Raw genomic sequence first — 26,692 nt, 5'->3', positions numbered from 1 at the left:
CTTTAAAAGATTTAATTCTAACACCGAAACTCATGACTTATATTCTCAAAACGCCTTTCCTAGTCTGGAGCATGTACATCATTAACGGGACGTTAAAATAAAAGATTAAGCTCTGCTTAACCCTTAGCTTCTATAATGAAGCGCCAAATAAATTGATTTATTATAAACATTTTATTGTAATATTTTAGGAATAATGTAATATTTAAAAAAAATATCAATAAATGAGTATGAGTATTGTATAAAACAAAAATCCAAAATAGTACTGACCAATAAAAAAGCACAACTAATCATTAAATTGATTCGAAATGAGCTAAATAATACATGTCATCTTTAAACATTTTCTAAACTCACTTCGCATTATGCTTTTCCATATGATGAAAGCACTATGACGTCACATTAATGATGGGTGTGTGAGTTTCTAGATCTGATGTTGTGTGTAGTATAGAGATAACACGGCGGCAGCCTATAAATCTGCAAATATGCTCTTTTTTTTTCGAGCCTAACCTAACACCAAACTACCGTTTTATCTCTCTTTTGTAAAGTGTAATGTTTCAGTCAAAACGTCAAAAAGGTATCTTGATTTTAGTTTTGCTATTTTCTCAGGGCCCTGCACAAAGAAATATATTGCATGCAATAACTAGCGTGCACTATCTCATAGTTTAACATTCATCGTATTTATTCTTCTTCATTCTTTTTATTCACACATCCCTGAAAATCTAACAATACTTTGAATAATAAAACAATTGAAATCTAAAAAGTATTAATAATGTGTCAACTTTTATGAACATTTACCGTTAGCAAACATACAATCAATACATCTATACTAAAAGTTTCTATTTTCTTTTTACGACTTTATTACCCATTTGAAAATGCTAATGGAATAAATTACAAAGTGAAAGTTTTAAATATAAAAGGAAAACTACACTACTAATGCATCTCCTTTCCATTAAAATATAATAACTATGGAGAGCCTAGCAAATTAATAATAAACCTTGAAATTATTTAAAATCAACAAAATTAAATTAAAGTGTTTGTCATAAAAGAACAATTTGATGTGATAATAAGTTACAATTACCAGCTATAAAAAATAAAATTGTAAATTTAATTAGATACTACTGAAATAAAATTTAATGTTTGTAAATTTTATTGAAATTAATTATTTATTTTTAAACCTAACCTTATTAAGTTCCCACTTAATTAGATCTAAATGCAAACGCGGATTACCTAAGTCAAACTTGTCACTCAAAAACACTAAAAGTTAAACACAAACTACCTGATCGTTTGAAAGTTATGTATCTGAAACTATTTAAATCAAACGCAAAAATGAAGAATGTTTTTACTGGATTTAAGATACTCATAAGTATCGGCTGTACCTATATGAGTTAATATGTAACTATATATGTTGTAAATGTATTTTAGATACATTTGAAAAGGTAAAGTCTCAGGGTAACTAAACGTATAATTGAACGTATAATTGTGTATTCAACCTGCAAATGTACCTAACCTAATTCTTACATACCACAAAAATGTTGAACTTTAAAATACTTATTGTTATTTTATATTTTAAGTTATTTAATATTTCAAACTCTAGCTCAGAAAATGTATTACTCTTAACAACCTTTGTTTACGCGCAAGAATATTATAAGCCACTTCAATAAACACTAGATAAAATAAAACAATAGCTCAATCGCGATCGAAAACTTACGCATGACTAAACCTACTTAAAGAATATCAAAAGTAAAAATAGACCCATTCATATAACGCCAAGTGAACATGTGCAACAATAAAATATGTAGGTACCAACTCCATTTGTGCACAAATTTTCTGGCCCATTTCGTTATGTTCGTAAAGCCCGTCTATACAAAATAATCTATAAGTCAATGTACCTATCTTCCGAAATTTGTTATAAAAAGGTTTATTTAATAAAACAGTGTTAATAAGATTAAATATAAATGACATACAGTATTTGTAAAGGAAATAATTGATGTTAATGCTCAATCAAGGTAATATACAATTAATTACTATACCTTGATGAATTAAAAAAACTATTTACGTAACCAAATTTTGTAAATCTATTAAAATAATGTTATCCTAAAGCACTAAGCATAATAATAACACCAACAACCCATAAATATGTAAGTAAGTAATCTCAAAAACCTATTTGACTTCACACTAAAAGTTATTCCCTACATGATAAAAAATAAAAACATTCAAACTTCTTTGACCGATAACATTTTACAAAAGCACACTCATATCATATTGCACTCAAGTCTTTGGCTGGCGCGTCGGGTTTTTTTTTCTACTTCTACGAAGAACGAACTTAACACGATAACTAACTCAAATTTCAGTCAAGTGGCCGTCGCAACATGTTTTTTGTAACTATTCTCAATAACTTTTAAGAATGTCTCGAGTGACGTCGATAACAAAATGAACCATAAACATTCAGAGTTGTAACGTAATTTATTTTAACTGATTTTAACATGTTTATTTCACATACCCTGCTGTAATTAGGTATAATAAGTTTCGTAACACACTATTCTATACGTTTGTCTTTTAATAAGTACTATTAACTATTTGATAGGTAAATTAGAAATACCGAGTGACTAACCCTAGTATAATTTTAGGACTTTATAATACTACACTTTATTCATGTATGCTAAACAACGTATTAATAAAAGTGTACTAAATAATTTTTGTTATGTACTCGTATATATATAATTTATTGTACATAGAAACAGAACACGAGATAGAAAGTTACAAAATAAAACAATACAACAAAGGCGAATTTATCCCTGAATAATATTCTAACCTAGATATATGTATAATTTCAATCATTTAATCATATTATGTGTAGTATAAAACCGAATTTTAACAAAAATAACTTAATTATGAAAACAAATAAAATTATAGAATGATACCGTCTTAAATTTGCTACGAAATCAGTTAATGCAGATTACCTAAATACGTTCAATCGCAATACTATATAATAAAATTGCCAGTATTTTTAATTTTACTTTTAGTATCTGACAGAAACTACAAAGATGTCGGTATTGTCCTAATGAAACCGTAATATTGAACGCATATTCCGAAATTCACAAAACACAAACATAATCAATGCCGAGTAGATATACTAAAATATACGTAGTTTCATGTGTCCTAACTATCCCTATTTTAGCTGTTGCACCAAGGAATCGAACCCAGATTTTATTGATTATAATTACGCAACTGACTTCAATATAAATTCAATACAAACTAAGGCATATTAATATATACTTACTAACGTAAAAACGTAACGTAAAAAAATATTTTGATCACAGTTTGATACACAAATTAATGGCAAAACTTAACTTGATATCATTTTTCGCTAAATGAGACTGATGTTTAATTTAGCTAAGACGAATTAAAATATAAATATATCAGACATGTGTCTCTAATTTCTAAAATCTACACAATACTGATAACTTCAGATCAAAAGATAAAAACAACAAAATCGCAATTTTAGACTATTTTAAGTATTAATACGTACGCCTCCCCATATATACAACTTTAATAATTTCAGCTAATTACTTTTAAATAACAACTTTAAATATTACAAAATATATTGAAATTTAAATATTAACAACAACTAGAAATTCTAAAAATCACGTAAAAAATATGAAAAGCTATGACTAACTTGGCATTGAATACATAAACATAATTTTGTTATTAGAATGATCATAAAACCGTTATCAAATTAACACAAAAAGTCTATTCCTTAATATGCTATCCGTTTTCACAGCAACAATTGTGTTGTTATAATCGACCGTTTACACAAATCAACTATAACAACAGCTTTGATCCAAAACAAGATATGTAACTCAACATGAAATTAGCAACGTTAATCGAAATAATACAACCCAAAACAAAATAAAAAAACTCCGAGCTTAATAAAATCAGACGATACAATATAATGGCAGTACAAATAATATCAAGATATGAATTGATGTATTAAACACAAATAACGAATTATAAAAATATACATTAAGTATTATTCTTTATATACCATCCTGGTCACGGCACCAATTGTAACACTCTCCCACCACTCTCCCTAACTAGCCCTAATTTACCCTACCTAGCTAACCCTAGATTTGTCTAAAAATACTAAAAATTCCAATAAGAAAATCTAAAATTCTAAAAATCTTTAAAATACCGCAATCCGAAATTACCTTTACTAATTAATATAAAATAATGTAAATAACCTAACGCAAATCTAATTATATAAGTTAATATCTTGAATTGGATCAGTAAATTGGCCAAATGATCGTCTTGTGTTTATGTAGAACCCTTCGTCATAACCGTTAATAGTAACCAAAATCCTTTTCGCATAATAGGAAAGAGTTATGAATAAAACAGTTAAAAATCCTAATAATGTTAAGTAATTAATAAACCATGAATTATGTCAGTGTAAAGTATGTCAGAGAATTTAGAAACGTCATTGCAAGTTTAAAGACAGTTTGTAAAACAAATGTAAAGTATGTCTTAATCAGACAAAGCCTGATTTAAATTGTAATCAATAAATAGTATGTAAAACATAATTTTATAAGTCTGAAGGATGTCTTAGTTAAGTCTTCAATAATGTATGTCAAAATAAGTAGTCTGTCGAATGTAATAGTCAGATGGTCAAAGTACGATCACTAATAAATGTCACAATTTACAAATATTTTGTTTTTGGGGTATAGATGTCGCCCGCTCCGCCGCGACTATCCGTGGTCATCATCCAGTTGCTAGGGCAGACCCCCGCCCCAGTTCTGAAGGAACTATCATGTGGTCCTGAAGGGACATCTTTTCATAATGACAGGGCTACTTCGTCATTTGCCCTGAACATTATTTTATGACATTTTTCTTCATAAATGAGAGGACATCAAAGGGACAATTTAACATAACAAAATACTGGTAGTTAGAGCAGCTGTATTTGATCCACTCCAATTTCCCAGAATACTGTAATTTTGTAATATATCTTAGTAGGTATTCAATGAAATAATATTAACCAAACTATAGTTGTAGTCATTTTGAATCACCTTTCGGACCAAAATAAACCACGATCTTGCTCTGCATCGATCTAGCTTGGGTAAATCACTCATTGATATATATTTTCAATAATAAAGTTTTATGATAATATGACCCTGTATTTTTAAGGTCGAATGTGAAAATTACAGATCTCTAGAAAACAGAATGAAATCGTCATACAGACTGCCAAAGGACAGGCAAAATAAATATTTCTTTTACAAACAAATTGATTCTACAATACTACATTATATTGTGGTTATTTGTTATGTTTTTCCCACAATATATTTTTCTACCAGTAGTGATGCAAAGGACCAAATTATATTCAAAGTCATAAATATGTCAAGTTTGTCAATAAGTCATAAATAAGTGTATGTAATACAATTCTAACAATCCCTAAACCCACACTACATCCTAGCTACCGCTATTTAAATTTCACCCATAAACCCATAATTATACTCGTACTATGTAGTTTAAATAGCCATAAATATATCGGAAACGAACCTAGCTAACTACTGTGAAGATCTAATGGCTTTGTTATATAAAAATTATAAACCTTGATCAATCCTACAATTCCCTAAACCATACAAATATAAACCCTAGCCCTAACAGTTAAACTAACCAATTAATCTATCGATATAAATGCAAACTAACATCCCGGGATGTACATTTAATTTACTCGCGTAATTTCTCGGTGTGCAATGAGAAATTCCTAGGCTACAGCTAACTAAGACGAGTGGAGACACCTCGATTTAGAACTGACCCCCTATTTCTCCACGTGGACCAGCATCAGCGATAGGGTTTGGGACAGCCGATGTAGGTCGGGAAAAAGGTAATGGGATAACTGGTCTAGAATCTGGCTTTTTTAAGAAGTCTAGGTGACAACCCAAATTGTCCAGACCCCAGGGGTTAGAACCTGTCCTTGTAAACCCAGGAACTGTCAGGGACCCACCTGATATTATCAACCCAGCGCAGTAGGAGAATTAAGACTGTCGTTGTCACCGTAAGGTACCCGCCCTATCTCTCCATCTGCCCAGCACTGTACTGGATCGGAATTAGTTCTCTCTACCCCATAAGTTATTTAAGAAAGCTGTGAGATAAATTGCAAAACTAACTTTAAAATAATATATAAAGTACTCCAACCAAAATCATTCCAGTGCTAAATATCACTAAAATAATCCAGGTTAAAACACTATATATATTAAGCACAATTAAAACATAAATTAATAAATTGCACTATGAACCAAACATGACTTTACAACCTTTAATAATATATTGATTTGTAAGTAAAATTTCACCAATATATTTACTTACATTAGCACTTGTCTGGGCACAAATCAACAAACAACTAATAATTACAATTCACTAAATAGTTTATAAATGACACTATGAACAAAACAAACTTTACAATCTTATTAAATTTATTGATTTATAATTTAGACCTCACTAGTATTATATCAAACACTAGCGCTTGTTTAAACCACAAACCAATAAAACAATTAAACCCACTAAATAAACACAATCTAAAATGCACTTCTCTAAAAATATTCAAGTTAAACCCCACAATAGATTACACCATATTATGCTCCAATCCGAACTCTACCAGCATCATAAGATACTAGCAAAATCTAGACCAGGACACAATATAGGTAACCTAAATAGACCTAACCTACACTAGAGAACTTCCTCCAACGCTTCGCGAATGGCCACGAGAATTCCCCGCAAAGGGGTTTTATGAAATCCCTTCCCAGATCCCGATTTCCCCGCTCTAGCAAACTCCTTGCACCCCATTGGTAACACCTAAACCAATCCTGAATTTCATGATTCCGTACTATCCTATACAAATTACTCTTTATTTCCTAATTAACATAAGGTCCAAATTGACCTACTTAATGGGTGTAGCCAAAACTATTCCTTCTCGTCGGTGGGATGTCTTTAAAATTTTTATTCTAAACGTCTTTGTTTTTCTATATAGACACATATTGTAGGGATACGCCTTTTTTTAATTCTTAATAATATGGTTCAATTTTGCATAGAATATTTTACAGTCATAACTTAACTTTTATCGTTACCGTGAAATCCGAGTTGGTATTTTAAACAAACACTTGAAATTAATAACCAAAGTAACTTTGCACAAAAATTTATAACGCAAAAAGCTTTATGACATTGAAATAAAGTTCAAATTATATTAAAAATAAGTTTCTTAATATTTTGGTTTACTATATCAGCTAAACTCTCCAAGTGGTGTATCTAGAATTTCAAATAGCAAGGTCCACTTAAGATATGAAAAGAAATATAGCTGTTTGAATTACCGTGAGACACAAGAATGGAATTTAACCGACTCAAAATAGAACAATATTATGTTTACATATAATGCTAACATGGAAAGGGAGCCTCTGACATGTTACAAGGTAAATGACAACAAAAATGTGTAGAATTAATATTTACAATAATTAATCACATCAATCACATTAAATTTATTTTTTTATATACGTCATTAAATTGAACTTAATCATAGTCAAACATCAAACATTTATTCAGCAAATAGGCCACAGGGGCACTTTTACATGTCAATTTTTACAAACAATAAAATTAACCCAAAATTACAAAAACAATTACATAAATATAAATGTCAAATTACACAAGAAAAAAAACTAATAAAAACTATACAAATAACAGAAGTACTAAAATTGTTTAGAGATGTAAAAGTCTCTAGGTGTCAGAGATAAAATGTATATAATAATAAAAAAGATCATCAAATTATCCAGAGATGTAAAGGGTCTCCGAGACTTGAATTGTTTTATAATTAATAAAAAGACAAAATATTAAATCAGACAAACAGACAAGAACCGAATGAAGTGCCTCACGTTAATGCCACTCAAAAGTAAAGTTACATAGGTAAAATGAAGGCCGTGTAAACTTAAACAGACCGGTTACCGGTAGTTACCAACTTTCCAGCAATTTGGGCTATTTCTTGAGTATATAAAAAAAAATGTTTCTGATATATCTATATAGTCTCGCCACGCCTAAGTTATAGAGACACCAATACAGAAACAATACAGTAAGTCATTAAACTTCTTTCTTCTATTACTATACATGTAATATGGATTCATTAGCCAATATTCATATTATATTAATATATGACATTAACAACGTACATATTTCTAATATCCCCCAAAGTCAAGATATAGAAGAGATGTTGAGAACTCTCTTACAAATATAATTTCTGTAAGCTGTATAAGCAAAAGTGGAATAGCATTTCTCTCTTCAGCTTATTTGTTAGTTTTAAATTGAATATGTGGCTCGCCAAGGTAATCTAATTTCATATGGAGCTTTCCTTATATTGCATTACTTTCACCAGTTTCGTCGTGATCCCCCCTAGGTAATATAAGTACTATAATTGAACTTTAATCTTTGTCTGGTCTCAAACGCCTCGTCGAAACTTGCCAGACGCCGTCGCGACGGTTCTACTAACATAGGCATCTTCAAAACAAAGCCAGATGGGTTAAGTTTAAAGATACTGTAGAAACTTAGATACGTACCTGAATCATACACATTTGATTTTATGATTAACTTTTTCGAGTCTTTCCTATAGATGTCGCAAAGTTAAGAGAATCAAAAGCTAATTTTTACGCTGCACCCTTACAAGCTGGATACATTTTTTCAGTTCTTGACTCTCAAATAAGAAAAGCGTGATAGGTATATGCGTTCTCAGATGGTCAACTTTGATTTTATAGATAGAGAAGAGATATTTTTCTGAAAGGCGCAAGGCCCACCCATGTGAAAAATTTGCCCTCATCTTCTTTTTGGATAATTCTTAAAATATTGAAGCAATAATGCTCAGGAAACTGCCAATTACTTATTATTTTGTACTCGCTTTGAGATGCTCATTTATTCGCTCCAACAAAGGTGAAGTATCTCTTCAACGGAAAAGTTACAATATAGGCATTATTTATAGGCGTATGAGGTATGAGGAATGTGAGCCAGTCAATTAATTGGCAATATTGGAAGTGATTTTTTGTCCTGACTTTATATGTCGTAATTGGGAAGGAAATAATGTGGTTTACGAAGGTTGGCGGGAATGGAGATTATATTGAAGTTGTCAGTTTTCTAGCCCTATGCCATATTTGTTTTTTTCCGAAATAATTTTAATTTGAGGATTGTGTTGGGTCTAGTAATAGCATAGTACAATTGTTACATAAAAATGCATATTCTTGCGAATACGAATAACAACTTGAATGCATCTACTAATAGACAATGAATGTTTATGAATTTTCTGCTTTTTTTTTGTTGCTTCTAGCATTTTTTGAGGACTAGAAGTTAGAAAATAGTGGTCAAATATAATAATGTATCTTAAACGAACGCCAGAAATGGCCAGAATACGAGAGTTTTGAATGATTCACGGTTAGTTTCACTAGACTTATATTCACCGGGATATGGACCGTGATTAACTTTTGTATTGTTTTTGAGCTCCCGATAAAACAGCTCAAAAACAATACAAAAGCTAATCACTAATCACGGTCCATATCCCGGTCAATATAAGTAGTGAAATAATACGAGTATGAGAGATAACGCGATGCCTTGAGCCGATAGGTTTGAGGTTTCGGTAGCGCTTGAGGATGGTGAAATTGGTGAATCTCGTGTCGCCGACCTCCAGGGTGTTGAAGTTAGAGAGTCCCACAAGGCAAAACTATAGGTCCAAGACTCTTTAGCTCCGTGACTTTAAACTGGAATATTTACCAAACAATGCCCTGCGCTCCTGAGCTGATAGGTTTGAGGTTCTGGTAATGCTTGATGAATGTGCACTTCCTGTCGCCGACCTCGACGCTGTTGAAGTTAGGGAGTCCCTCAAGGTGCAACTCTATGTCCAAGAATTTTTGGAGTCCTACAGGGAACTACTCTAGGTCCATGACTGTTTAAACTGGAATATTTACCAAACAATGCCCTGCGCTCCTGAGCCGATAGGTTTTAGGTTCTGGTAGCGCTTGAGGATGGTGAACCTCGTGTCGCCGACCTCGACGGTGTAGAAGTGGGGGTGTCGCGCCGGGGCCGACATGACGGTTGGCCCGTTCGCCGTCCTACCGGGCATCGACCACAGAGACTGCAACAAATTGATTACGTGTTGTAGTGTTCAATGTAAATAGCTAATTTGTAAAAGCAATCGCCTTCTTCGTAACGCATTCACAATTTAACACATAAAAAGTTAAGGAGAAAACACCAAGAGGGAGCAGTAAAGCTTTGGACTAACCAAATCCGCGCCACACTAAACATTAAGGTTTCGAAAGGGGTTCATGCTGCCTCTTTAGTTGAGGTATCGGCGCAAGGAGGATTGTTTTTAATGACAATGGAAGGTGTGCACTTACTTTATAAATGCTTTTAAAAGTAAAAGTAAATAAAGCTCTGTAAAAAATTAAAATATTCTTAAATTTGGTAGTGGACGTTGTGGTAAAATTTGTAGTCATATATTATTTAATGTGATAAAATGGATTGTCGTTGTTATTTCCTAAACTTTTAATTTATAATAAGGAATTAGCTAATATATATAATAGGTATATGTATAGGCTGTGCCAAGTAGTTGGCATACTTACTTTACAGAAGTGTAGTTATACAACGTGTATCCATATACTGGCAACTATTATTGTCGGTCGGCGGCTATCACAGGCTCAGTCTTGGGCGAGGGAAGACTTCAGAGATGATTACGTCTGTGGACAAAATAACACATACATTTACTTACGTTTTCGAAAACAGTAGATTTAATTTTAGGGCAGACTGAACCTAATGAACCTAATAATCACAAGTTCATTGTTTTTTTTTTGCATTTGGTTTGTGGTGCGCATCGTAAATAGCGCTGGTTGCCTACCAGTAAGGCGTTCAAGCAAGACGGAGGTAGTGGGTTCGAACCCCTGCTGGCCGTAACAATGAGGTAATTTGTAATTTTGTACTATATTTATCTTCAATATTTATTTTAATTTTTAATAGGTACAATGTACATAGTTTTAATTATTAAGAAGCTATGTTCGACACAATAATTATTGTTAAGAATAAATGGGGCATTTTCTGTGAAAAGGGACCTTATTGTCGATGGCGCTTACGCCGCACAGCATCGCGCGGCATTGTATATTTATATCGGAGCATCGTTATAATGGCGGAAGTGCCATCGACAATAAGGTGCCTTTTTATAGAAAATACCACAAATAAAGAAGAATAAAGAAGAAGGTTCTCAAAACTGGCCGTAACAATGAGGTTCTCAAAACTTATGTATGCTTATCGGGCGAACTAATTGTTCAAATATCACGTAAAATCGCACATGCAACAATAACTCGCACAACTTAGATGCATTGTGTCAGAGAAATAAACACACCAACTCACTTTAATTAACCGTCCTAACACATTTTAATAATTAACTATTACTAGCGCAGCGGAATAATTACTAAATCCACCTTAGCAGCCAGATTGCCACTTAAAAATGGAATGAGTTACGACTTTACGAGTTTACAAACTTACATCGGAACGAAAACGTCGTAAGTTACTGTGAAAGTCGTCTAGAGATGTGACATTTTAATTTAATGAGATTATTCTGGGTTATGGGAGTATTGACGCGTGCGGGAGACGATAAGCGCGAAGCGAGCGAAAATCTATACATTTAAAAGAGTTTTAAGCTATAAAGTTTATACTGAGAGCTGCCATTTTTATATTATTATATGCAAATTGGTAGTTTATTTGTGGATTTGATGGTCCCTCGCCAGAGAAGTTTCATTTTATAAAGTGTAGTTTTTCTTCATACAGTTCATACTAAGAAACGTGCGCGGGCAAGCATGAAAAACAAGTGACGCTACACAGTAGAGGAGTATCGCTAGCCTAAGGTTCCCATACGTCAGGATTTTCCCTGATAAGGATTTTCGGTCCTTTATCAGGATTACGGGGGGACTTGGCGAATGTCAGGGTTTTTGACTCAACTAACCACTAGAAGCTAGCTAAATTTGGAGTTGGGCAGAGGAAAGGGAAGGTGCTCTAGCCGCAGCAAATATGGCGGCGATTTTAGGGGCTGAGGTCAAAATCGATGTTGATGCCCGGTTTTTTGACGTTTGCGGCGGATTGCTATCAGTCGGCAGTAATGTCGCGCCGCAGTACTGCAGCAGTAACCCTGATATAGTCTGAATCCGAACGGTACCTTACATACCTGCAAATTACACGTATTCTAAGGTCTGTTTATATTCGAACACAGTATATTAATTTATACCATAGAGTAACTTATACTAGAGCGGTACTGTCATAGTAAATTTTGTAACCCCAGTAGATTCACTGCCATCTGTCGACACACTTTAAAACTAAAAATAAATATTTATAAAAATACGATAAAATGTATTTAAATATGGATAAATGATTCTTTTATTTGCATTAATTATTTTTATATGATTTTGACCCATGTTCTTTCACTGGTATGCGTTAAAATTATAAATAACAAACGAAACAGTCAACGCCCTCTATACGAGTGTAGGCCAAAACTAGTGGCGCCATCTGATCGAGAATCAAATTTTCGTGATTTTCGAGGCACGTTTTTTCCTTAGACTGTACCCATCTATTACGGGGTTATATCTATCTTTGATTTATACGAAGCCGGTATAAGCCGAGACGTGCCGTGGGCGCGCCGCGCGACATTAAGCGATAAACTAAACCTGCGGTTCAGGGTTTACAACTTTACTGGTACCTATATTTGTTCTGTTCAAATATAATATTGCTTTTTTAATTTTAAATTCAATGTTATGCAAGGCATTCTCCTTGATGCACAGATGCAGGATTATGAAGTTTTTAACGGCAATTCCATGTAATTCGTAATTGCATAATCTTCCTTTCAGCTAAACTGTGGAATGCACTGTCAACTCGATGTGTTTGTGTTTTTCCATCGAGGAGTTTCGTTGGCTACCTTCCGCAGCATCAGATCAGCTCCATATTATTATACTGTCATCGGAATTAAGGTAATTAAAATTTCAAATGACTCAGATACCAAGTTACAACATTTGAAGCCAACAAATATACGCAGTGAACCTAAATAAAAGTCCCGCGGCTACAGTATACCAAATAAAGCCTGAAAGTTAGCTTAACAAATAGCGTAAGTTTCCATTTGAAATTTCCGTGGGTATAAACCAGTTGAAACCAGATTTGCTAACGTTTGCCAGGTCGCAGTTTGGGGCGGTCTTTATTCCGTCACAGAGTTATGCTCGTTTAGCTTGGCTTAGCGATAGCGTGCAGAATTTATTCACAAGCATATTGCGATCACCTGAATGTACACTCGATAATGTAAAATATGATAAATTATTTATGATAATATTAGTGCGCTCTCCAAAAGTGCGCTCCAAAACCCGCATTGCTGTTGTTGGCAAAAAAACCGCCAAGCTCAAATGGGACTGGGCCGGCACGTATATCGCATGCATTCACGACCGTCCCGCGCGGACCACTCTAAAACGCTCCCTGAACTTAATACATATTGGTCCGGTGCGGAGCAATCCGCACGGACGGTCCGCGTCACACTAAAACCAACCTAAGAGGAATTTCCTCTCGCGGAAGCTCCGGCAATGTGGAATGAGCTCCCTGCCGAGGTTTTCCCGAGGGGCTACAGTCTACAGTATGGGGTTCTTCAAAAAAAAGAGTGTACAGGTTTTCAAAGGGTCGGCAACGCGCATGTAATATCTCTGGTGTTGCAGGCGCCCCTAGGCTACGGTGGCTGCCTACCATCAGGCAGGCCGTATGCTTGTTAAAGCCTCCTGGTGGAGAAAATGAAAAAAAATGAAAAATGAAAAAGGTTTAATTAGGCAAAAAACATTACATCACAGAAAACTTGACAGTGGTCCCCAAACTAGGCCGAGCCTGTATCTTGGGAACCACAGAGAGTTCGTAAGCATTTAATTTTATGTTACACTTATATATGTCACCTAGTACTTAAAAATATAGCTATTGTAATACTAAACGATAACATGTTTAAAATTATTGAAAATTACTAAAAAGGCATGCAGTAAGTATAACTATATTTACAGAGTAAAGATTGTGATATTGTAGGGTTTATTGTAGTATGATTGAATGAGTGTGTGGATGAGTGTGTGTGTGTGTTTGTGTATGTATATTTGTATGTATGATCCTACTTACTTAAGGAGAATAGGGTCTCTGTCTTACAGTATGACAATGTCAATAACCATTTCCCCAGGACCACTTTCAACTTAGGAAGCGCACACTGTTGTATGTTTATGTGTTTGCATATGACATTGTAGATAAAGGGGTGCATGCAGAAACCTAGAGAAACATTCGCTAAAAATACCAGCAACCTACTTTGACAGAGCCAAATGGCGGAAACATATTCAGAGGGCCGACCCCAAATGAAATGGGAAGAGGAACGGAGAAAGAGGAGATTAAATTTAAAACGTAAAAATACAATATATAAACTAAAATTTGCGTTAAATAACGAATTTTCCGTATTCTAAAAATATCCAGCATAGATTTTTACCGTCTATGCGCCCTCTTGCTTCTGAAGTGCTTTTTTCTCAAGAGGCAAAGGTCTCGCCTCTTGGCCGGCACTCGGCCGGCAGCCGGGCGAAATTAGCCGCGTCCCACATTCCACGACGACACTCTTAGACATATTTCTAGGTCTTGACGGCGTCAATGTTTTATAATTATTTTTGTGTACCCATTACTCATTTCGTAACTGATTGAAGTATGTGTTTAGGTTTAAATACAAATAAAAAGCATAACTTTAAAATGCGTACAAGATACGACACAGCAGAATTGTCTAAGCTGGCTTGGTGTCTAAAATGATCCGATATCGGATGTAGGATCCTAGTCAGGCCGCGGGGGCGCGTCCGGGCGCCGTCTTTAGCGGTCATGCACACTACAACAAGCATTATGCCTACACATACGCACACAAACAAATATTATCAGTTCGATAGTTGACGGGTGGCTCCGACATGGCTGAATTTATCTCCGATATCGGATGTCGGAAGGCGGAGCGCCATTGGCATTCAGTCCGCCTTTTTTGCGTTATTTATAGTTTTTTAGTAATAATGATTTATTAAATGCATAAATAAATACAGAGAAAATATATCTTACATTTTACTTCATTCCGACATCCGATATCGGATCGGACAATGTGAAAACGCTCTTATTCTTATAGATCATAATATAAAACCTGCTTCTGCAGCTGACTGTAGGAAACAAATAAATATAAACCTAACTTGGTAACTTTTTTTGTCTCACAATAAAGCAACAACGTGAAATAGTTTAATGTAATTGATTACTGTCTGTCCCTTTTTGACGTCAGGCTACGAAGAGAGACTGCTAATCCCATTCGCTTAGCAAACTATCCAGTGTAAACATGAAACTTCACAGGACATCAAAATGATGTCTTTTAGTTATCGTGCATTTCGCTCGCACTAGTCCGCACATGTATTGGCGCGAGCGAGACGCACGATAACTAAAATGACATAATTTAGATATCATTCTGATGTCAGTGTGCGTTCGAATTGGTCAGTCAATGAAGCATTGTTTTTAGAGATCGAGGTTAAATTTATACTGGTCATCGGTAAAGAAATGGCTTATAGATCACTTAGCTAATAGATGGATCATACTTATAAGACGACTCGCTTCATCACACACTAATTTACAAGTTAACGATTTTGTCGGTCATCACGGCACAGAATAAGTAATAGTATTATTTATACAGAACGGCCACGCACCGCCCCGCCCTGACTCGAATTACCTCGCCCCGCGACAGAAATCTGGCGGACTTCTGGCGTACTCTCAGTACTATTTTTAAGCAACTTACACTATGACGCATGACGCGTGTACAGACGTGCCGTTCACACATAGAAACGCAAGTGATTTTTGATGTATATACCTATATAGCGTGTCCGCCCTGTGATCACGGCTCGAATAGGGGAACATCTTGTCAGGGTTCCGTACCCAAAGGGTAAAAACGGGACCCTATTACTAAGACTGTCTGTCTGTCGGTCTGTCACCATGCCGTATCTCATGAACCGTGATAGCTAGACAGTTGAAATTTTCACAGATGATACAACAAACGTGATTTTTTGCCGTTTTTTGCGTAATGGTACGGAACCCTTCGTGCGCGAGTCCGACTCGCACTTGGCCGGTTTTTAAAGTCGAAGTGATTTGAACCTTTTTCATCCCAGTAGATATATTTTACAAACAAAATAGCTATACACGGTGGCTGAAAAATAAGTGCACTCCCTTTGCCAGGGAGGTTTTGAGAATATACTGAGCAACTTTTACTATGGGACCAAACACAAAATCGCTAAATTCTAGTCGTCTTATGGGTCCCCCATAAGACGCTTGGACTAAACCATTTGATAAGAATTGTACAAAATGAGGAGTCTGTTAAAGGTGATCTATAACAGGGCCAGGGACAGGGACTTGACCTTGTCAGGAAGAATTTTATTAAAAGAACGACGTTATCGGAAAGTGACAATTTTCGACGAAGAAATATTATCCAATTTCGTTAACTCGGAAATTGGTGTTGTTTTGAATGGAAAATGCCGAAAATGAATTACTTTTCGTAAAAAACGAATACAGTTATGCCCAGAGGGATGATGTAAATTTATGAACTTGGTCGGAAGAATTATCTGACGGCCCGAACAATGCTTATAAGATCTCATACCGATACGATACTGATTCAGTGTAGAAAGTGACGTTTTTGGTTGAAGAAATGTCACATTTGACACTGACAAATCAATATCGTATCGGTGTGCATAAAAATTAAGATCATTGTTATCTTTATTTAATAAATAAATTGAAATTGAAATAGGGTTGGCAACTGTCAAAGGTTTGCAGAGATGGCGCCATCATAGCTTGCCCCTTTTTCTATGAAATTTGGCTTAAAGGGCTGGCATCCAGGGCATTAAAAAAACAAAAATTTGACATAATTCTAGGGATTGACAGGGCAAGCTATGCTGGCGCCATCTGCTAATTATTTCTACCGGCCAACCCCATTGAAATAAACGCTAGTGCATTGGTTCAGTTTATAGTGAAAAATCTCTGCTACGAGTTCGTAGCACGTAGCAAGTGCCTACGCCGTCGTAGCACTCGCATTGCAAACGGCTCGCCGCAAGAACGCGAATGGAAGAACGAATTGGGACGAATGAGCGGAACGGGCGCGTTTACTTTGATTCGTTCGGTCCCGCGGGCGCGTTTCGCTCATCGGCCGTAATGGGGAGAGTGATGCAATGCTAGGGTTGCTAGTTTATTTTCCTAGTTCTTATTACGACGTAATTTTGTTTGATTTTTGTAGAAATAATGTGATTGTTATCTATAAATATAAGGAATATAAATTAACATGCCTGTGAATTGTCCACGAGATGTTTTGCAACTTATTATTTAACTTATTAATTATTCCTTCTTTAGTTTTCGGGACAAAAATCAATAAATAACGTTTTTGAAAATCGACCAGTACTCATTTATTTATAGCTTGTAACTTGCAAAACTGGCGGTAATTTATACCCCTTTTACTAGAAATCCACTTTTATTGGGCCCCAGTTCTACAGTGGATAATATATATTATAGTGGATATTTGCCATATCACATAATTTCCACTTACAGAGCAATAGTGTAGTGTTTACCCTATGAAAATTGAAAGAAGAGTGCTTATTCATATTATAACATTTAAAACCTTCGCGCTTTGGTTTCACTGGTCGTGGTCGCGGCTAACTGACGTCCCAGCAAAATGTCAAAACAGAGATAGATTTGTGTGACTGCCCGACGAAAAGTGTATAAAAAAGTTTGCGGTAGACCACATTTTCAAACCACCCACTACACATAAATGTTAATTATTTGTCAATAGTCCGACACGCAACACTCACAATAGTCCGAAACGTCGGTAAATAAAGGTTTTTTTTTTTTTACTAGCCAAATTTAGTGTCCCACTGCTGGGCAAAGGCCTCCCCTCGTTTCCTCCACTCGACCCTGTCGTTTGTAGTGTCCCGCCAATCCGGATAAAATGCGTCTAAGTCGTCCCGCCATCTCCTTTTCGGCCTGCCTGCACCCCGGCCAGCACCATCTATGGTGTTCCGTGGGTCCCACTCGGTAACCATTTTGGCCCACCTTTCAGGGTGCATGCGGCAGACATGCCCAGCCCAGCCACTTAAGCTCAGCGGTCTGGACACCTACATCTACAACTCGAGTTCTGGTGCGCAGTTCCGTGTTTCTGATTCTATCAGTTCTGCGAACACCTAGTATACTGCGCTCCAATATAAAGGTACCAAAATAAATTCGCGATAGACCCGATTATAAATGTGATTTAATATGTTATTCATATTAGTCCAAAATATGAATTTGCGTTGACCCTACGCAACTGCAGCCTCTTCGTTAGCGACGCCGGTCTACAGAGACGCTCCGTTGATTGCCACTCGCTGAATGAATGGGAGCAAAACCCACGACGCGCCGAATGAAAAAGGCAAGGTGGAACCGTACAAATACGATCGAGAAACTGCGGTGGCAACGGTACTAGCGAATTCGAGGTAAATGCTTAGTTTTGTTGAGCTTGGGACTTATAAAACTTGTTTACGCTATAAAAAAATATATATCCCTGAAAGTTAGGGACATGGAACAAAACCTGGTTAATTATTTACCCGGAAATAACGCTAAATTTTTCGACGCTGTGTCAAACACAATAGCTGTCACTCGGACGCCACGTCGCCGAAGTGTCAAAACTGAAATTGAACTTTATGCACATGCACGTAGGTCTATGTTGCTCTGTGATCTGTGACAGATTAATCGGTCTTTGGCGTTGGACCTGCGGTGCCGATATATCCGTGGCGTCCAAAAGGTTAAGAACGACAAATTAAACGCCGTGGTGACAGATTAAAAAAACAAGTAAATCAGACAACACGCTAGGCACAACACACTGAGGACTAACATGCCGGCTCTTTCTATGTGTATTGCCTTAATGATTCAATGAATTTATTTGCATAGAACACAATTATGAGGTGGTACAAAATAAAAGAAATCCATTCAGTCTGCATGCAGGTGTGTAAATATTGTAAAAACAGGCAATATTTATAAAAGCATAAAATAATATACTTATTGATATAGAATTTGCAGTGATGTAAAATTAAAAAATATCGAGGATCAAGGTTACATGAACTAAAAATGGATTAAACAATGTCCTTCTTCCTCGCGTTATCCCGGCATTTTACCACGGCTCCTGGGAGCCTGGGGTCCGCTTGACAACTAATCCTAAGAATCGACGTAGGCACTAGTTTTTACGAAAGCGACTGCCATCTGACCTTTCAACCTAGAGGGGGAACTAGGCCTTGTTAGGATCAGTCCGGTTTCCTCACGATGTTTTCCTTCACCGAAAAGCGACTGGTAAATATCAAATGATATTTCGTACATAAGTTCCGAAAAACTCATTGGTCCGAGCCGGGGGTTGAACCCGCGACCTCCGGATTGAATTCCTCCGGATGGATTAAACAATGCCAAGGCTATATAAGATAAAAATCTGAACAATTTTATTTATACTCACACCACCATGCATAACATCAGTAACAGACATTGGAAAAAGTCAAATATTTTCCGTATTCTCGCGCAATAAATTCTAAATTCAAACTGGTATTGCAATGGCTGTTATATTCCTACCTATGTGTCGTGAAACAACATAAAATCGCATGCATTTCATGTGTCAGATTGAGTGACTAACCAGATATGCATTTGAAATGTAGTAAGAACGTGGCGCGCAGTCGTCGCGTTTTCCATATAGATTGCAGTTCAAAGTCCACCTGTGAACTTATATTGATTCGTTGTAGATACGAGTAGGAAGATCGAGAAGCGCGTTCACGTACCAAGCTAAAGAGAAAGTCACCGTAGTGACGTATAAAGATTTCAAAACGGGTCTCTATTGATTGTTTCCCATATAGTTTTAAGTCATAATATTTATAAGTTAGTAAGTACTATTAGAGTTGTAACTTCGCACGCCATGCACCTTACGCAGTTTCTATCTGTGGAAACTTGTAATTGGCTCACTGCTTCTATGTTATTACCTAACGTGTTACTTTAGCTGTAAGTTTTCCTAATAAATAAATAAAAAAATGTACTGTTTGTCCACATTTTTGTTAGTAATAATTTGGTCTTTCTCAGAAACGCGTAATTTTTCAGGCTTGCCATAAAACAAACCTAACCTAACCTATCTATGGGATAACCAGAGGAAAATCCTGAAAAGTTAACGATTTCAGAATTATGACTAATGATAATGGTTTCAATTAGGTGAGATTATTGTGAAGATGCCTTTTTTTACGTTGGGAAAATGCCTTTAGGCATCCCGTCTCGAAGGGAGCAAGACGGGTGTGACGGACTAAAGGTGCTTACGTGCAAAATAAAAGTAAGGGAGTAAGTAGGTATGCGAATTCTACCATTCGTACAAGAGTGACGTGGATAATATAACCCTATTAATTTATGGACTTGCAAGCTAGTATATAAAAGGAGGGCTGATAAATAAGGAATGAAATATTTTATGCAAAACATTCGATTTTTATCTAATTTCAGCAGTGTCAAACAAAACACGCCGAACATTCTCTGGGAAGCTATAAATTGACATTTATTTACTGTCCTCATGCATTTTGCATCCATTTCCCGGGAGCCACTGCAGAACAGAAAGTTGGTACAAGTTGGACGACGGGCGAGTAGGATGACTTACAACTTCGGTTACTTTTAAAATGTTTAGCCTCGGGAGGCGGTGAGACACGTACAAGTCGCGACTTGTTTGAATTTGTTGTCTTAGAAATTGTGGTTTCAAAATGTCTCTTTTTTGTTGTCCAACTGGTATGAGCGAAGTTTGTCAAAGAGTTAGATTAGACTCATATTGACCGGGATATAGACCGTGATACTAAACAAAACAACAACAACAAAACAACACAAAAGGTAATCACGGTCTATATCCCGGTCAATATAAGTCTAGTGAAACTAACCGTGAATCATTCAAAACTCTCAAAGAGTTAGATGTTTGGAATTTGGATCGGGGCCATGCATGATTCGACAGTCGACGGCCATGAGTTTTTTGCTCTAGTCTTCTGGCTAGGCTGGTTCTCCACTCACACTGCTAGTGCTTCAACTGATATCACTAAAGCGAGCGAAAACTAAGTAGTATTCTAGTCAATCGATTTTGTATTGCAATTGGTTCAAAATGCCTGCTTGCACCATGAAAAATGTATATTCGGCAGCTCGCATACCAACTGTCAGCTAAACAAAATGGCGTTTACCAGCGTTGCGGATTGCGGCCGCGTTGCATTTTGCATTCATTTCCCTGGCGAAAGCCTGACGGCTCCCTTGGCCGTACATTATAAATTTTCTTTTTTTTATTATTCACAACGACGAGACTTAATCGCGTAAAATAAGTCCCGTCGTTGTGAATAATAATGAGTAAAAATCGTGAAAGTTTAAATCAGTGTTTCTTTTTTTTATCATATTTTGTTTGGAAAGTTTGATTTTAATCTTACGGTGTGTAAGATGTTTTATCATAGTCTATTGGCACTAAGTATGAATTGTTTTTTAATACATAGAGCTTATAACCAAGTTTCTTTGACGCAAATTTTTTATTAGCGTCAAAGAACCTGAAAATAGTAAACTGAAATAGATATCATACACTAAAGAAAAAGTGACCAAGTCCACACCGGGTCCACTAAAACATTCCGATATTAATTTGACTGGACACATTTTTTACTACTTCTTAGGGGTCACTACATCTGTCCTGTCGCCTAACTTTTCTGCTGAGACAGAAGAAAAAAATGTATCATGTTATTTTCATGTCTGACAAGTGTCCAGCGAAAGGATGGTTCTAATAAGTAAGAGTTAATACTCTTTAATAACCCTTTTAATAAATTTTTAACAATTAACCGATTTACGAATATACGAACCGTGGTAACCCAATATAAACGTCAGTTTCCTCTATCTGAATACCCCTGTAACTATTCTACGTGTAGTATACCTACGTCGAGCAGTGAATAAAACTTGCGCACTTGACACGGTTGCGGCCACTCCGCCTAATCTAATTAAATTCCTACTTCAATACTGCGGATGTAGGCGTAAATATGCTTCCCTAGTATATATGATAATAGGTGTCCGCTTCTTTCACAGAAAATTGTTTCATAGAATGTAATGTTTCGCAGAATTTTCATTTGTCACAAACTTTTTTTTTTTCAAAAACCGTTAACTTTTTAGGTACAGCTAAAAGGTCATTGTGTAGAACCCATTAGGTATAACAGAAAAGTAGGTTAGGTTAGGTTGGAACTCCGACCCTTTGTGAAAAAATATGTTTTCTATGAAATGAAAATTCTGCGAAACATTACCTTCTATGAAACAATTTTTTGCAAAACAAGGTACAACCATGATAATTATTAATGGTGTTGTTCATAACCGAGTTACCGGCCTGAATTAGCTATAAATCGTTGTCATTATCTGTCATTTAGATTTATTTATTTGTAAAAAAGGGATAAAACATAAATTAACTAAGTTAGGCCCGTAAAGTTTTATGAATAAGGGGCGGGTTAGTACCTATATTAAGAATATTATGACACAAGTGTGGTACGTTGGTCATTTCACTCGAGGCGATTTTGTGCGCGCGAGCTGAAAACGAGAGCATAATAAGACAGCCGATGTGTGTAATGACTAATGCACACGTGTTTCATACGAAGTTTTTATCACACTTGCGAGGAAAAAAAAACATATATTAATCAAATTTTCAATGGTAAAATGGAATACAGTTAGTAAAGGTATACATTACCGCACACGTTCTATAATTATAATGTTAAAAAGCAAGCAAGCAAGCAAACGGAGGTTTATCTAGGATTATGAGATGAGCCTAAAAGCGGTTTAATAAGTTTTAAGTTACGAGTTACGAGCAAGTGTGTTGAAAAAAGTCTCAATCGGATTATCATACATTATTGCACACGGTCGATAATTATAATGAAAAAAGCACGCGGGTTTAATATCTAGCAGGTGTAATAAGTTACACGATACAAGCAAGTGAGTTGAAAAATACATAACCTTTGCAACATTATATTCCAAGCATTCCCCATTCGTGATTTACAACACGGAAACGCCATCTTGCGAACGGAATCAATATATTTTACTGCTGCCGAGACGCCATTAAAGCACCATTATAGAAAATACTTATAGAAAAAGTTACTAGTTTTGGCACGTGCATCCCTCTACCTATGCAACTTTAAACTGTAACCTTAAAGAGACAAGGTTGATTTTTCTCTGGTAACACTGAAATGCTGACCGCTCAATTCCTTTTAATTTATGACTGGCAATCTATAAAAACGGCTCAACGTCGCATTTGAATTCTGTACTAAATTTAAATTTCGAATAAAATTAATCCTAAAGGCATTTTTCGAGAAACAATTGCCAAACAGCATTTTTAAGGCACAGGAAAAACGGGGAGATTCTTTATAAAGGCAATCGTAAGCACTAAGAAAGAATAGAGTATTTTCGAGATATTTTATTGGGGAATAAGCCTGGGGGATATCGGAAACGGTTGGCAATGTGGTCGTAGCATATTCCATTACCCAAATTGGGTATCTATCAGATATGCGCGATTAAAGTTCAGATAGCTAACAGCTTTTGCAAAGTGTTATTAATATTAGCTTTAACATAAAATTTCATGTTTAAACGATTTGAATTCCGGAAACAGAGTATTTAGAAATGAAATTCTTAATATTCCCTCTTAGCGTTTCAAATCTTTGATTCGTAAAACGTTATGTCTGGTCTGACAACCGGTTGTGAAATTAAAGGATTAATTTAGGTGTCCTTGCCTCCCGCTTGAACCACATATGAGATAACACCCTTGTAATTCGGTTTATAGAAACGATATTCGGTTTCGGTTTTTGTTTTTGGGCGAAACTAGAGCCAAAGCCGAACCGGTTTCGGTCTCGGCATAAACACAATGTTTCGGTCGGACACTAATCAAAACCGTATCTAACAAGTTGTTGTGAATCGGGCTCCGGGTTTTGAAAGCCGTAATACTCCCGTAATAAGGCGGTAAGACTGTCTTGTTTTTACGATCAGTTTACGTAACAAAGTTTTTATGTTAAATCTGTTCTCCTTGGAACTGTGAAGATACTGAAGATGTAAGACGATAATAATTATTCTATTTCTGGATTCGGCCTCTCGCGTCATAACTTATCAAAACGCCCAACGGATGTGAAAAAAAAATTGAAAATTTAGATTTAATCCTACCCTAGGTACCGCTGGAGAAACGAAGTGCAGAAAGACCTCAGCGAACTCGGCGCCGTCGACTGGACAGAAACGGCTTTGGACAGAGTAACGACCCGGCCACGACATCGCGCGGCGGCGGCAGCGGCGAGCGGCGGCCATAGGTGGGAACGAAAGGTCCGATCGCTGTGTCTCGCTCCAAGCTATGGCCGCCGCTCGCCGCTGCCGCCGCCGCGCGATGTCGTGGCCGGGCCGTAACATGGCGGTCTTTGGTGTCGGAGGCCAAGATCCACTTCGGTTCGTCGCGCCACAGCAGTAAGTAAGTAGATTTAATAACTTGTTATGGATTTGATCTTATTTTGACACGATCTAGAAGATCGCTCACGCTGATTGATGCATGCGAAATGAAGTAAAAGTCGTGCGTGAGATGCGCGCCAATCACCAAAACAATTGTCAAGGTATATCAACATATTATTACGAACTTGGACATATTATTTACGGACTGTGCTCGTGGTTACGCTCGCGTGGACTCAACCCGAGTTGTGTCGTTCTCGAGAATGTTCCCCGCTGTGTATTCTCGCACTAGAACATTTCCCATAGTAAACGGAGAACATTCTCGAGAACGGCACAACTAACTATAGACTTAGGTTAGTATAATTTCATAGAAATTTAAAGATCTATGGTTTGTACTCACCATAAGTTACACGTTGTCATTTTGTTCATTTACTCTCTGTACACACAACCTGAAACAACAATAATTATGGTTCGTCAAAAACATATTTTAAAAGTGTAGACTATAAAAAATTAAGTATAATAACTTGTAGCCGCTAACGGCGCTAACGCGCTTACACATCTACATACAGGAAGTTAGTTTTTATAACAGAATGTAATCGATAAAAGTTTAAGCCATTACCCATTAGCAACAGAAGTTGCTAAGCGGGCGAGGTGTTTAAAATGATGTTAACGCAACTTTATTGAAGTTTATTATTATTGTTAAGCGAACACCTCACTGAGTTGGACCTACAATAACGAGAATTTCCTTGGCCGTATACAATTCTATATGAAACATGCATGAAACTTAGGCATTCCGATTATGAATTCGTGTATGTGCTCTATTACGGGGTGGTTCAGGGATAAGTTTTTAAAAAACAATTTTGAAATCACACACGACTTTCATGAGGAAAAAAATTAGAAAAAGAATACAATAACATGTTATGATTAAAAAAATATTCATGTTAACTATATTAAAATCTAATAATGTTTTTGAGTTTAAAAATGTTTGAAATATGTAATTAATTTACTTAACGAACATATTTATGTACATATATTTTTTGTAAATGTAAAATGTGACCTGTATAATTTACTTTTACCAATAAAGTTCTGTATTCTGTATTAAGCATGCGCGAGTCCAATCCGATCTAACCATGATTTATTATTTCCCTATAATGAAATATGTACGTGTTCCTTACATCGCATTGACGTCAATGAGTCAATGCAACTCAGCGTTTACGCTGCCATGGCCAATCCTGGAATTAATGATATAGTTCCATAAGGCAGTTGATTGATTTCAATCCCGCTGCAAGTAATCTACGGCTGCAGGTATATCCATCACGTGCCAATACGCAGGGCTCTATACTTTATTTAGCCCATGCCTAACTGTCAGTAGCACGTATTTCACCTGCCGGCGCAGACAGCCAATCACTGCACTGCAGATGTTTTTTTTTAACTTTGTTTTAGCCGTGTAAGGTCCAAATCCCGTTATCAATATTATACACTCATCATCATCATCATATCCGCCCTTTATCGCCCACTGCTGAGCATAGGCCTCTCTTCCAGTACGCCACTTGTCCCGGTCCTGAGCTAATCTCATCCAGAAGTGACCCGCAATCTTCCGGATGTCGTCCACCCAACGAGCCGATGGACGCCAGGGGCTTCTTTCATTCGAAAGCGGCCACCATTCCGTTAACATTTTAGTCCACCTGCCATCACTCTGCCTAGCAACATGTACCGCCCAACTCCATTTTAGTTTGGTAATGGCGAAACCAACGTCTTGCACCTTGGTGCGTCGACGGATCTCGACATTCCTTACTCGATCTTGAAGCTTGATACCGAGCATGGCGCGCTCCATGGCTCTCTGTGCTACGCGGATTTTATGCACAGCCTCCTTAGTGAGCGTCCATGCATTAACACGTAAGGTTTATCTGTAAGTGCTGATATGTATAATAATAAACAAACAATATTTTGACGACCGGTCTGGCCTAGTGGGTAGTGATCCTGCCTATGAAGCCGATGGTCCTGGGTTCGAATCCCGGTAAGGGCATTTATTTGTGTGATGAGCACAGATATTTGTTCCTGAGTCATGGGTGTTTTCTATGTATTTAAGTATTTATATAAGTATTATATATGTCGTTGTCCGAGTACCCATAACACAAGCCTCCTTGGG

The 26,692-nt window shown here is 36.3% G+C and overlaps 1 protein-coding gene across 6 annotated transcripts in view; it reads right to left on the bottom strand.

The window, feature by feature from the left end:
• LOC134746816 (stress-activated protein kinase JNK) overlaps window positions 1–26,692 on the bottom strand; it is a 195,585-nt gene that overhangs the window by 22,629 nt on the left and 146,264 nt on the right. For 4 of the 6 annotated variants that reach the window (XM_063681379.1, XM_063681376.1, XM_063681377.1 and 1 more), the window contains exons 3-5: window positions 24,944–24,992; window positions 10,632–10,745; window positions 9,978–10,144 (exon numbers count right to left, since the gene is read on the bottom strand). Coding sequence is in view for 3 of the 6 variants with exons in the window: in XM_063681376.1 (XP_063537446.1) it covers window positions 9,978–10,132 (155 nt within the window). In the remaining 3 variants the exon portion in view is untranslated. Of the gene's footprint in view, window positions 1–9,783; window positions 9,890–9,977; window positions 10,145–10,631; window positions 10,746–24,943; window positions 24,993–26,692 lie in introns of those variants that run through there. The other 2 variants (XM_063681380.1, XM_063681381.1) reach the window with 2 other exon arrangements.

The sequence above is a fragment of the Cydia strobilella genome, chromosome 13 (genome assembly GCF_947568885.1).
Source record: "Cydia strobilella chromosome 13, ilCydStro3.1, whole genome shotgun sequence".
Lineage (NCBI taxonomy): Eukaryota > Metazoa > Arthropoda > Insecta > Lepidoptera > Tortricidae > Cydia > Cydia strobilella.
This window is presented reverse-complemented; position numbering and strand designations above follow the sequence as displayed.